The 14,005-nt window shown below is 39.3% G+C and overlaps 1 protein-coding gene across 3 annotated transcripts; it reads left to right on the top strand.

Moving 5' to 3' along the window:
• Nucleotides 1-88: 88 nt before the first annotated feature.
• LOC107843325 (dynamin-related protein 3A) lies at nt 89-9,011 on the top strand. 3 transcript variants are annotated; one of them, XM_047398262.1, is made up of 5 exons: nt 91-652; nt 4,581-4,673; nt 7,195-7,237; nt 7,361-7,462; nt 7,544-7,879. In XM_047398262.1, exons 1-5 carry the CDS (start codon nt 278-280, stop codon nt 7,603-7,605), a joined length of 675 nt encoding a protein of 224 aa, XP_047254218.1. In that variant the 5' UTR covers nt 91-277; the 3' UTR covers nt 7,606-7,879. The 3 variants fall into 3 exon arrangements, with proteins under 3 accessions (XP_016543048.2, XP_047254218.1, XP_016543049.2); XM_016687562.2 differs by lacking the exons at nt 7,361-7,462; nt 7,544-7,879 and adding an exon at nt 8,279-9,011 and having other exon boundaries at nt 89-652; XM_016687563.2 differs by lacking the exons at nt 4,581-4,673; nt 7,361-7,462; nt 7,544-7,879 and adding an exon at nt 8,279-9,011.
• The last annotated feature ends 4,994 nt before the right edge of the window (nt 9,012-14,005 follow it).

The following is a 14,005-nucleotide window of genomic DNA, read 5'->3' as shown; positions in this document are numbered from 1 at the left end:
TAGAATATCCCGGAATTAATCGTGAGATAAACTGCACTTAATAAGGACAATTTTGAGCGCAATTCCAAAACTTAGAGGACCATTTTATTCCCTTTCTTCCCTGTTAAGCATGCAAAAGTTTTTATAAAAACTTTTTCAATTTCCAAGCTTTTATTCTTTTCCAAGAATCTTCAACACTTTATTATATACCTTCCTCTCCCACTCCCCTCTCTCTCTATACACTCCATTCTCAATTCTCTCACACTTAAAAGCAAAAATTTAACAAAAAACAAAAGCAATGAGGAAGAAATCAAACTCAAATTCGAACGGCGACATTCCGCTCATCGGTTCATCAGTAATTCCCTTAATCAATAAACTTCAAGACATTTTCTCACCACTCGGCGACATCGATAATCGTCTTACCGGTCTCCGACTACCGCAAGTGGCGGTGATTGGTAGTCAGAGTAGCGGTAAGTCGAGTGTACTTGAAGCTTTAGTTGGTCGTGATTTTCTACCGCGTGGTTGTGATATTTGTACTCGTAGACCGTTAGTTCTTCAGCTTGAGAAGTGTTGTGATGATGGGATTGGTAGTGAGAGTTTTGAATGGGGCGAGTTTGGTCACCTTCCGGACAAACGGTTCTACGATTTTGATGCTGTTCGCCGTGAAATTCTGGTCAGATTCTTCTCCTTTTGCTGCTTTTTTTATTTTTCTGGAATGCTGTGAGTTTTCGTGTTGTGTTGTATTGTATTGTTAGGTGGTTTGGATGAGCTCTTTTTTAAGTGACTTATAACTCAAAAACTAAATGCCAAAAGTAGGTAGCAAACAACTTTTTTTGGCTTTTATTTGTACTTTTTAAGCCTAAGCCAATCCAAACACCCTATGTATTGTGTTGTTAGTTGAAATGTATTTGTTTTGATTGTATGGTATAAATTTTATTGTATGGTATAAATTTTATTGTATGGTATCGTTTATCTATCCATTGGTAGTTAACAACGAAAAGTTACGTTTGGCATAATATATAAACATGCCCTTTAATTTGGCCTCAGCTTGCATCTACCACCTCTAACTTTGGATGTGTATAAGTAGACACTTAGACTTGTATAAAGTTGAACAAGTAGACACACGTGTCCCATATGACAGACACAAATTGGTCATGTAGGATGCCAAATAGGACACATGTGTCTACTTGTTCAACGTTATATAAGTTCAAGTGTCTACTTGTGCACACCCAAAGTTGGAGAGTATAGATGAAAGTTGAAGCCAGGTTAAAGGGCACATTTATGCATTATACCTTTTGTGTAATGATTGATTTGGTGTGATTGTATTGTTATCTGATTGTTTTGGTTGTTGCTGAAATTTTATTGTATTGTAGCGTTGAATCCATGTTAGTCAATGCTGAATTCTAGCTTGTTTGGATGGTTGTTACCCATTGTATTGTACTGTTTTGTTAGTTTAAAATATAATTTTTATTTTGATTATTGTTGCTTAGATTTAATTGTATCACATTGTTTAATCCACGTTAGTTAAGGGTGAATTCTAGCTTGTTTGGATGGTTGTTACCCATTGTATTGTCTTGTGTTATTAGTTTAAATACAATGTTTGTTTTATTTCAAGCTTAGTCGTGAGGTATTCCATCTTATGCGGTACAAAACTCTCTTAGGGCTCATTTGGTTGGGAGATAAGTTATCTCGGGATTGTTATAATACCTTCATTGTCTGTATTGGTAAATGGAAGTCCTTGTGGCTTCTTTGGGAGCTCGAGAGGCTTGAGACAAGGAGATACTTTATCTCCTATGCTATTCATTTTGGTATTGGAAGCTTTGAGCAAGATAATGGACAGAGTAGTCAGTGGAGGTCTTTTGAAGGGATTTGATGCTGTATTTAGAGGGCAGTGTAACTTGACAGTTACGCATTTGCTGTTCACAGATGATACTTTGGTCTTATATGATGCGAGTGTGGCCCAATTGAATGTTTTGAGACAGATCCTTATATGGTTTCAGGTTGTGTCAGGCTTAATGATTAGCCTTAGTAAATGTGAAGGCGCAAGTGTTGAATTGCAAGGTGGGTAATCTACCTACTACGTATCTGGGACTACCTTTGAAAGCGTCTAGCAAAGATCTCACGGTGTGGAATCCGGTGGTTCGGTGGTTGAGAGAGCTGAGAAGTGGCTAGCTGGATGGCAAAAGAGGTAAAAGGGAAAACGAAGTTTTGATCAAGAGCACTCCTCCTAGTATGCCTACATACTTTATGTCACTTGTGCAGACCCCTAGCAAGGCAATTGAAATGTTGGAAAGACTTCAACATAACTTCTCATGGGACTCAGCCGAAGGCACTAAGAAATTTCATCTTGTGAATTGGAGAGTCGTCTCATCTCCAAAGGAATAGGGAGGGCTTGGAGTGAAATATGTCCAGGTAAATAACAAAGCTTTGTTAGGAAAGTGGATTTGGAGATTTGGGAGGGATGAAAATGCTTTTTGGAGGGGGTGGTAGCGGATAAATATGACATAATGGATGGTGGGTGGAGGACTATAAACATTGTAACTCTGTTTGGGTGTGGTTTGTGGAGGGGTATCATGAAGGGGTGGGAAGGTTTCTATCGACATATCTCCTTTAAGGTTGGGGATGAAAGTAGGATCAGTTTATGGACACATAAGTGGTGTCGGGAGATCGAGTTGATGGAAGCTTTTCCTAGTTTATACCGTGTTTCTTGCTAGAGAGGGTTGACAATCCAACAAATTTGTATGTCTCATAAGGGTGCTATTCACCAGGACTTAAGATTCTGAAGGGACCTTCATGACTGGGAGATGGAAGAATTTCACGATTTGGTTGAGCTTTTCTATGATCTAGACACACCAAACAACTTGTTGGATGCATGGAGGTGGCAGGAGAGTGGTGACGGTTTATTCTCTGTTAGCTCTTTTTATAAGTGGTTACTAGTGAGAGAGGAAGATACCTTTCCTTATGACTCCATTTGGATCCTTAGAGCACAAAGGAAGGTTTGTTTCTTTGTGTGGTTGGCGGCTAAGGGTGTAATTTAACAGCGGAGAATCTGAGAAAGAAAACCATCCACCTCAGTTGGTGTTTCATGTGTAAAAGTGGCGGCGAAAGTGTAGATCATCTTCTTCTACTTTGTAAGGTGGCTAGTCAGTTATGGAGGGAGGCCTTAAATTTGCTTACGTTGCAATGGGTCATGCTGAGTACAGTTAAGGAGACTTTGCAGAGTTGGAATCATAAAAGGGGGAAGGAAAGCCTGAGAGTATGGAGTGTTGCCCCCTTAGCAATCATGTGGGTCATTTGGAAAGAGAGGAATAGCTGGGCTTTTGAAGGAGTAGAACTTGGTTTGGCAGAGAGTAGTGTTTTGTACCTAGTTTACTTTTGGTGTACTTGTGAGTTCCCAATTTGTATAGAGGATTGGAACCATATTTTGGTGTATGTTCTCTCCTTTTGATATATGTATACAGGTTCCCCCCAAATGATTATGTACCTTGTCAAAAAAAAGATTGAGGTTTAAAATGACCCCTCTTTACTCAGTTCCAGACTTACAAAGCGAGACGACTTTTTGGGCATATACATCACTCAGTCCAGCCCAGATGTGGCCTCTCACAAAGGAAATACACTATACATATCTTGAATAAAGTTGACATGCTCATTGTCGACCAAATACTCACTTATGCATCCTAGCATTAAGCTACTTCTAGGATATATGATCTTAACATCGCACGTCTGAATATTATTGTTGCTGTCACTGTGTACTTAATTTTTACTTCATCCCTGTAACTGTCATTAGGACCAGTGGTCTATTCTTTTCATAGATAAACAATATTTGTAATTAGGGACTTCTATTCCAAAAATTAGAAAATGTTGAAGCCAAAAGTTATCTGGTTACATACTGAATAGATCTATATGTGATGGTTCCCCTATGGATCATGTATATTGGTGGAAACATGATCTCTTGAAAGAAATACAAAGGAACATATAATTTCCATTTGGCAGATCAAGTGCAAAACTTGAAATAGAGCTATGCCTTTGGATACAAGTGAGATTATGTGGTTGAATTAGTTGTGTTGGAGTTAAAATTCAGAAAGGTTTGTACTGAGGAAATTGATTTGACAATCAAGTTGCGATAAATATTCCGTTGGAGTTGGTGTTGCATGAGTGGACCAAATGTTTTGAGATTATTGTGACTTTATTTATGAGAAAATACAAGCCCAGACTATCTCAGCTAGGTGCTTCAATCAGTTGACTAAGCTAAAACATCCTGAGGTCCAATGATATGTGTATTGGATGCTCGAAATCGATACATATGGTCCAACTTGAGTGTTATATTATGTGTATATACATTGTACCTGAGTAGTAGTCAAGTCGAATGTTGTGTAGATTAATCCTTAGGATTCTCAATAGTGAGGAAACTTGCAGTTTTTATGTAGCCATCGACTCTGGAGCACTTTGTATGCTGTTAATTCAGTAGTAAGGTTCTTTTCTTTTCTCCTTGTTTCACAAATAAAATACAGAACTATGTCACTGATCCAGTTGCTTTTCACAACCCAGGGATGTCATTAGGTTCTAATGTTAATTGCTGCATGTGGCTTGTGATAATTTAGGAGGGAAATGATGCTGACAAGGTTCCAGCATCAGCGGGCCACAAGTCCATAGCAACTGTAGCCAAATTTCTGAATGGTGCTTTACCTAGCCAGGTACTGCTGGTCTGCTTTTGAGGTTCAGGGGTAATCTTCATCTGTATTACGGTAGTGTTGCAGTCTACAAAATACTAAACCTAAAAGCAAATTTAAGGATCTCCAAAATTTTGGAAGCTTGTTTGCTTTGGTGTCTTTGTTTTTGTGTTTTCTGGTTGTATAATCTATGGCGTCTCTATGTTTTGTCTTGTTCCAGGTTTTTTGGTATGACTTTGATTACTATTCCTTATCTTGAGCCGGGGGTCTATCGGAAACAGCGTTGCTACTTCCCCGGGAGTAGTGGTATGGACTGTGTACATCTTACCCTCCCCAGACCTCACTATGTGGGAATACACTGGGTTTGTTGTTGTTGTTGTTGTTGGTTGTATAATCTATATAGATTTTTTCCTTCTCCGTTTGCTTTTTTCCTGAAATTTTCAGTTAGTGGATAGATTGTACTATTGAAAAGTTGTAAAGAACTTTGGAAAGGATCAAGATTTGTTTTGTTTATTCTATTTTTGGTAAACGAGTCTGGTTAATTCTATGTAAAGTCGTATTACATTGTGAATGTATGGAGTTGTTTAGCAGGCAAATTAGTGTGTTTCTTGGTCTTTGTAAATAGGATGGTAAGGAGAACTCTCAGAATTTTTAACGCAAGTAATCAGTGTCATTCTGGAGATTCGAGGTGGGCACATTCTCTCAGGCACATCTTCCAAGACCCTCCTCTCTCCTACTTCCTAGGAGAGGGATCATCTTTTTGTGGTGGTTTTCAGCCGGAAACATCTTTTTTCGACCCCAAGCTACGACATCCTGTGGTAGTTTCGACCCTTTCTTTCGTTCTAACCAGCCAGTGCAGCTTGTTACTTCTTACATTGGCGGAAAATAGGATTTACTTCAATGCAGGCTTCAAATCTTTCGACATCACCAGATGACAGTGGGTACAGACATATGGTATGAGTGGGTGGGGAGAAGCCGTGGCATGATGAGCAGATCAACTATGGTCTATGAGTATGAAGATCTGAGATGGATCTGCAATATTCTTAAGGAAGCCTCCAACGATGGGAAGAATACGATCAGAAGGTGGGCAGATTTTTTCTGCACAAGGAAACCAACTGAGTATGGCAGATACATCAACATTCTCTCGCTTCATGGAATGGAAAATCAGTCATTATAATTCCAGAACTAGCCTTGAATGCAGGGTGGAATGAGGTAGCATTTAAGGTAGAAAGGTTCATTCAATGCCCCAGTCACCTGATGATTGCAGAACCTCCCAGATTATTTAAAGAAGATTATTCTCATGCCAGAGAATCATGTGAGAGTAACTTTGCATTCTAATATGCTACGTTAATCGACAGTAACTTCCAGTGCAGGAGATATTCTCATCACAGAGTCCCCAGGGGTAAAAGACATGGGCTTTTCAAGAGCTGTATTGTTGGCTTTTTTGGTGAGGGAGAAGTTGAGATCCCCTCTCTGTCAGATATCAGGAGATGGAGTGTGGTCACATGGAAAGCAGTATTTGGGGTCAATATTTATGAGATGGCCAACAATATGTTTCTCTTCGAGTTTCTGAACGGAAACATGGTAGAACATCTATTCAGAGGGAGTGGCAGAACAGAAACAGAGGTGTATTCCAACCCGTTAAAGAGTTGGAGACCCAAAAAAACATGGCCAAAAAGAATAGAAAACAATAGCAAGTAACTACTATGTTTTTGGAAGTTGGAGTGGATGTGACATGTATAGGTTGGGGAAGAAATGAAAGTGCATGACCCGTTTAACTCATCATATCCAGTGTGGGATTCGATTTTGTTTTGTTAGATTCATCTGGGAATCATTGAACTATAAGATCAAGTCGTGAGTCTAATTGGATCAGGGATGAAGTGAAGCCTTCTTGATTTCGGTATCTTTACAAGGTCACGTTAGTGATTAGATTCTTTTCGAACTGAAGTTGTTTTTAAGGCTGTAGAATTTTCTCCCTAATCTATATTTTGTGTCAAGCTGTGTGATGCAACGGTCTTTCTATGTTACTCCACTCTCAAGTGACACAAGAACTTATGTTTTGAAGTGATCAAGAATAACTCATGGTTAATTGCTCTATGTTTCTTGGTTGCTTGTGTTTGCTCTCTTACATAGTAGGTCCATAAACCACCCAAAACTGGTTTTAGCAAACTTATTTGTCAGAATGCTACCCATTTATTTCCTATGCCTTTTTGGAGATTTCCGCTCTCTTTTGTGCATGGTGCATGTTGGGCATGAACACTAGAATCAACATATCAGTCAATATTGGAAAATAGTTCCAAATTACTTGCAAAGTTGGTGTCTGTTTCTGTTAGTGATGTGAACTCTTTGGTTCCTTCATTCCACATTTTAATAAAATGCAAGAGAGCTGTTTTGAGTGTATATGCTCCCACTTTTCTCGAAACTTGACATATGCAACTTGTACTTATCAATTATGAAAAAGAAAAGCTATTGCTATTACTTGCTTCATTTTGTTATTAATTTTTTAAAAAAATCCTTGCTGATTTGGTGAATTTAACTGTTTAAGGTGGGTCGACCTCAATCTGACAATGATAGAGTGGCGGCAGCAGGTAAGCTTCTTCAAACTTATTAAAGTGCCATGCCTCTTGATGTTCTTCAATCTTCCTACGTCTGATCTCCCCTCTTTTTCATCTACGCCTCTTCTTCTGTTGCTGATAATGCAAGACAAATAGAGGAGTGCAAAACATTGAAAAGAGGCTGGTTAGAGTTTTCTTTTGGTCTAGGAGTTGGGACGCGGGGATGGGGACGGGGGCTCGAAGCAACAATGTGGAGAAGTAAGTTGATCTGGATATTATTTGAAGCACTTCTTATTGTTACATAAGTAGATTAATTCACTCTCTTAACTGCTTAAACAGTTTATGATGCGTCTTCCTGGTTCGCAGAGGACTTGATCCCTGGATTGGTTTGTTGGAATTAGTTTTTTTCTTGCTATAGTTTGCAGTTCTCCTGGTTGAATGAATCATTATCAAATTTTGGGAGTATCTGAGACATCCTATTAGGTTCTGGAGACCTAATAAAACTTTAGACATGATCAAATTATTACCCAAGGTTTTGAGCTTTTGGTGGAGTTGCTTTATTGCAGTTTTTGGGGTTTGTGCTTGCATATATACTCGATGTAATTTTGAAGCCCTGCAACCCATTGTGACTTCTTGGGCTGACTTTGTAATTAATTAAAAATTGATAACTGAAAACCCTGTTTTAAAGTTAAAGTTTTGGAAAAATGAATGCAGATCTCAAAGATCCTTCTTCTTTTTCCGAGAGTCTATTGGAGACAACTCCTCTACCCCACAAAGGTAGGGGTAAGGTCTGCTTACACCCACCCTCCGCAGACCTCACTAGTGGGATTACACTGGATTGTTGTAAAAGAAAACCTTAGCCTATATGAATTCGTTTGATTTCGTTAGTGGAGATAGTTAAGGATTATAATAATTAAAGACAACAGGGAGATTTTATGGCACAAAATCTATGTAAAGCTTGCATCTTTTTGGGATCTTTACACGAATAGCTGGCCAGATTCACATTTACTTTTTCTAGCCGGTATGCATAAATTATTCACTAATTATACATGGTTATATGCATAAATTATCAAGACATTTTCTCACCACTCGGCGACATCGATAATCGTCTTACCGGTCTCCGACTACCGCAAGTGGCGATGATTGGTAGTCAGAGTAGCGGTAAGTCGAGTGTACTTGAAGCTTTAGTTGGTCGTGATTTTCTACCGCGTGGTTGTGATATTTGTACGCGTAGACCGTTAGTTCTTCAGCTTGAGAAGTGTTGTGATGATGGGATTGGTAGTGAGAGTTTTGAATGGGGCGTGTTTGGTCACCTTCTGGACAAACGGTTCTACGATTTTGATGCTGTTCGCCATGAAATTGTGGAGGGAAATGATGCTGACAAGGTTCCAGCATCAGCGGGCCACAAGTCCATAGCAACTGTAGCCAAATTTCTGAATGGTGCTTTACCTAGCCAGGTACTGCTGGTCTGCTTTTGAGGTTCAGGGGTAATCTTCATCTGTATTACGGTAGTGTTGCAGTCTACAAAATACTAAACCTAAAAGCAAATTTAAGGATCTCCAAAATTTTGGAAGCTTGTTTGCTTTGGTGTTTTTGTTTTTGTGTTTTCTGGTTGTATAATCTATGGTGTCTTTATGTTTTGTCTTCCTTGTCTTGAGCCGGGGGTCTATCGGAAATAGCCTTGCTGCGTACATCTTACCTTCCCCAGACCTCATTATGTGGGAATACACTGGGTTTGTTGTTGTATTTGCAGCGTACATGGATTATTCATATATAATATATCCACAAGCTATTTTTAGCTTAAGCAGCTGAGTATGTGGTAATTCAGGTTGATTCTTCTTTCCTTTTTTATAAGAATTCGTAATTTGTGTGATAAGGTTACGAAAGTTCTAGGATCGCTAGTTTTTGGAATATAGCTTTTATACGGGGACGTCCACGCCATTAATCAATAATTTATCTTATATAAAAAAGTCTAGTAAGGGCAATAACTCATTGGTTGTTGTGTTTTTGTTGTAGAAGCCATTAAAAGTGCCTCCCATTCGTACACTCATGAGCGTAAAATGTGAAAAGAGTAGCACATAATAGTTTTTGAACACTTCTCTGTCTCATAATAATGTAAAATGAGATGATCAAATAAAAAATTAAGAAGAGACGTATTGTGCGTAATGATTGTTGATATGGAGCATAGTTTCTCTCTCTTACACAATATTCTCCCAGGCACTAATCCCAATGTAATTTTAAAAAATAACCCCTTTTCAACCCAAAAACTTCCCCGGTGGTCCTTCTGATCAGTGGAACACCTCACCTTCTTTCTCTTTCTCTCAATCCTATTCCTCCATAGCCACCATCACCCTCCTGTGACCAAACCCTAGAAAACACATTCGCGAAATCAGCCCCACGCGCACTTACGCGCCACCAGATCTCTCACTCACCAACGTCACGCGCCTCACGTGCCGGCGCGTGACACTTCTCCATCAGTTTTCAGTCAGTTTTTTTGAATTATACAGCGTCAACACCTCTAATTTCCTTTACTAGGACTACACAGCTTCCCCTTTCCGAAGCGAAAATCTCACTTGCCAGTAGCTTTCACCGGAATTGGACCTTCTTTCAAGCTACCAATAATCAGCCACTGTGATTCTTGATAAACACCTTAGAATCCTTAAGCTAAAGGATGGAGGAAAACAGAATCTACTTCAATGAAGGGTTTAAATCCTTTGATATCACTAGATGGGAGACTGAAAAGGCTGAGTGGTACGAGTGGGTGGAAAGGAGTAGGAAGATGATGTGCAGATCATCAGTGAGCAGAAAGGTGATGGAGTGGATATGTGTCTGCCTGAAAGAAGCATCAAAGGAAAAAAAGAAGGAAATCAGGAGATAGAAGCTGGCAGAAACTGATGCAGAGCACTTCTGTACAAGAAAGTATAATGAATATGGGAGATTTATTAGCATTATAACATTAAATAGAGGGGGGAGAACCGGTCTAATCATTCCAGAAATAGCAGTAAATGCTGGGTGGTTGGACATTGCTTCAAAGATCGATAGGTTCATTAAATCCCAGAGGAAGAAGCAGATAACACCAAGCTCAAGGAATACCGAAGCTGATTATCCCTACGCAAGTGTTATACAAGAGAGTAAATGGCAAACTAGGAACATCCACACAGCTGAGATCAATAGCAAGAGAGGAACTCCAGAAGTACTAGAAAAAACGGATGCCCAGGAGGATGAACTATTAAGGCGATGTCTAGTTGGGTATTGCAGTGAGGAATCAAAGGAACGGCCAACTTTAGGTGATATCAGAAGATGGTCCACAACAACATGGAAGAAAGTTTTCAGAGTAAACATCTATGAGTTGTACAGTGAGATGTTCCTCTTCGAGTTCCCAAATAGATACATGGCGGAGCAGACCATTCAAGGTCAATGGAGATGGAAAAATTACAGATTTCATCTCGAATGGTGGCAGCCAACAATTGGGTGCATCCCAAGAGCAGCAACTGTGAAGAAAACCTGGATTAGAGCCGTGGGTATTCCCATGCATCTTTGGTCCAAGAATATTTTTAAGGAAATAGGCGAAGTCTGCGGGGAATGGGTTACTACAGAGGAAGAAACAGAGCTTAAGTTTCATATGAAATGGGCCAGAATTTTAGTTCCAAATGATGGTAGCAGCATCCTAAGGGAGGTGGCGATATCCCGAAACGGCGTCATGTACCACATTCCACTTTGGGTAGAATGTCAACCACGGCTTGAAATCCTGCAGGAAAAAACAGTCGGAGGAGATGAAGCACTTTATTCAGATAATGCCTTTGTACAAGGGGTAAAAGAGGAGAGCCTCTGTGGAGAAGTACAAAAATCCCTTCATATCAGGGATTCTATTAGAAGACAGCACATGGGTACAACTGGAGAAAGTGTGTCAGCAAGATCACATGTTAGGCACATGTTACATTTAAATGAGACCTCTGTAATGGCCTGTTCAGATAAGCCCAGTCTGAAAATGCCACAAAACTCATTTAAAGGCCCAGATTTAGCCGCATAAGTTATTTTCAACAATCTACAAATAGAGAAACAGAGTCTGACAGAAGCCCACAGTGCCTTTAGCTTTGCTGAAGACATAACAACACAACTATCTCTGCATGACTTCTCTCCAGTAGCAGAACAAAGGAAATCTTTCGCGAAGATGGTGATGACGACAACTGAGGTTGCAAATAGGCGTGCCTCACTAACATCGGATAAGGAAGAAGATCCGCAGGTGTTAAGGAATTGCAACAGTAGAGGTGCAGAAACTGAAAATTATGAAATAACTTGCCAGAATGACAACACTGAAATTGTCAACTGGGAGGTAGAGGAAGCGGAACCAATAATGATATAGCAACAACAAATTTTACTAGGGAGAGAAAAAGAAACATCAGTCTGGGTGCAACAAAACTTGATAAAACTGGGGAAAATATTTGGGATTGATTTCCAATGACTCGAAGAGGAGGCCACAGAACTCTTAATGCAGATAGACAGCTGCAGGCAAGCAAGAAGACTGGACCACGATGTTGAAGTCAAAAAGACAAGGATAACGGGTATACAAGAATTGAAAAGTCTAGTATCTTTTGATGTTAAATTCAAAAGCACAAGGAATAGGAAGAAGGGGGAATATACAAGCTCTAGTTCTTAATGAAGTTCAAGCTAGTGTCTTGGAATGTTAGGGGGCTGAATAATAGAGAGAAGAGGAGGCTAGTGAACAGTATGGTGTGGGGGTGGAAGGTAGACATTATTTGTCTTCAAGAGACAAAATTTGAAGGGAATGTTTCAAAAATGGCTAAACAAATTTGGGGAAGGAGATGGGTTAGACATGTATATCTTAAAGCAGGTGGAACAAGGGGGGGAGAGGTATATTATTGATGTGGGATGAGAGGGTTTGGAAGGGAGAGGTTCTAGAGATCAAAATGTACTCGATCACTTGTAAGTTTGAATCACAACTTCAAACTTTCAAGTGTGTATATGCTCCCAATTGTTACAAAGAAAAAAGAACAGTTTGGGATGAATTGAGCTCTGTGAGGGGACTGATGGAAGGGCCTTGGGCCATTTGTGGGGATTTTGATGTCACTAGATATATTTTCGAGAAGAAGAATGGTACAAACAGAACAAGGGGCATAAGTGAGTTTTCAGACTTTATCGAAGATATGAAGCTAGTTGACTTGCAACTAGAGGATGCTAAGTATACTTGGTTCAAAGGAGACCAACATGAAACGGCTGCCAGGATTGATAGGTTCCTAGTTTCCAAAGAATAGGATGATAGTTTCCAAAACATGAAACAACTCCCACTTCAAAGATTGAGTTCTGACCACATTCCTATAGCACTACTTGGAGGGCCTTGGGAAAGGAACAAGAACTATTTTAAATTTGAAAATTGATGGTTGGAGACAGAAGGCTTCATTGATAGAGTCAAAAACTAGTGGTCCTCTTTCATTTTCCTGACTATGTCTTAGTTTGCAAGCTTAAAACTTTGAAATCCAAACTCGAATGGAGGAATGGGGAGTCCGGGAACTTGGGCATACAAAGGAAGAAATTACTTGAACAAATGACAGAATTGGATACTAAGAGGGAAGATAGAGTACTCACGGATGAGGAGACGGCTAAAAAGTCTGAATTACTTCTAAAATATGAGGAGTTGCTTAAGAAAGAGGAGATTTCATGGAGACAAAAGTCCAGTGTTCTCTGGTTGAAGGAAGATGATAAGAATACTAAATTCTTTCACAAAATGGCTAATGCTCATAAAAGATACAACAATATTGACCAATTGGTGATACAGGGAGAACTTACCAAAGAACCAAGTCGAATTGAAGGAGAAATTGTGGACTATTACAAAAATTTGTACACAGAATTCATCCAGTGGAGACCTATCTATCAAAATACTCAGTTCCCAGTGCTAATAGAGGAGGATAGGGTGGCTCTCCAAAGCAACTTTGATGAAACTGAAGTTTTGAGGTGCCTCAAGTTGTGTGCATCTGATAAAGCACCTGGGCCAGATGGTTTCACTATGGGTTTCTTTATCAAGTGCTGGGAGGTGGTGAAGCAGGATATTCTGGACACTTTTCAAAACTTCCATGATCAGGAAGTGTTTGAGAAAAGTTTTAACGCAACTTTTATTGCACTTATTCCTAAAAAAAAGGTGCCAAAGAGTTGAGAGATTTTGGACCTATAAGTCTAATTGGTAGTATTTACAAGTTGCTTTCTAAAGTACTAACTGAAAGACTGAAAAGGGTGATTAGCAAGTTGGTAGATTCTCAACAAATGTCATTCATTAAAGGGAGACAAATCATGGATGCAGTCCTGGTTGCCAACGAAGCTGTTGATTCCAGAGTTGAGCAGAAGAAACCAAGCCTTCTTTGCAAGCGGGACATAGAGAAAGCATTTGACCATGTTAACTGGAGATACTTTCTGAAAGCATTAGAAATGATGGGTTTTGGGCAGAAGTGGTTGAAATGGATGAAGCAATGTATCTCAACAAAAAATTGATCAACTTGCCACATGACAGAATGCATCTTTTAAATCTTCTTGGGGTCATTTGGTAAAAAGTATAAGGAGCAATAATCCTTAAATAAAATGCAAAATTATCTTATCTTATATTTAGTTAGAATTATTGATTAATTCTGCGTTTATTTATTTCACCATTTTTACTGATTGGAATAAGTTCATTGGATATCCCAATCCATGATATAAATTTTTCTACATCACATACCAAGCAACCCGCAGTTCTTATACATCAGAGATTTAAATCAAAATTATAATTTTCATATTGTAGAAACATTGCTCAAA

This window comes from Capsicum annuum, chromosome 10 (assembly GCF_002878395.1).
Source record: "Capsicum annuum cultivar UCD-10X-F1 chromosome 10, UCD10Xv1.1, whole genome shotgun sequence".
NCBI classification, from domain to species: domain Eukaryota; kingdom Viridiplantae; phylum Streptophyta; class Magnoliopsida; order Solanales; family Solanaceae; genus Capsicum; species Capsicum annuum.
This window is presented reverse-complemented; position numbering and strand designations above follow the sequence as displayed.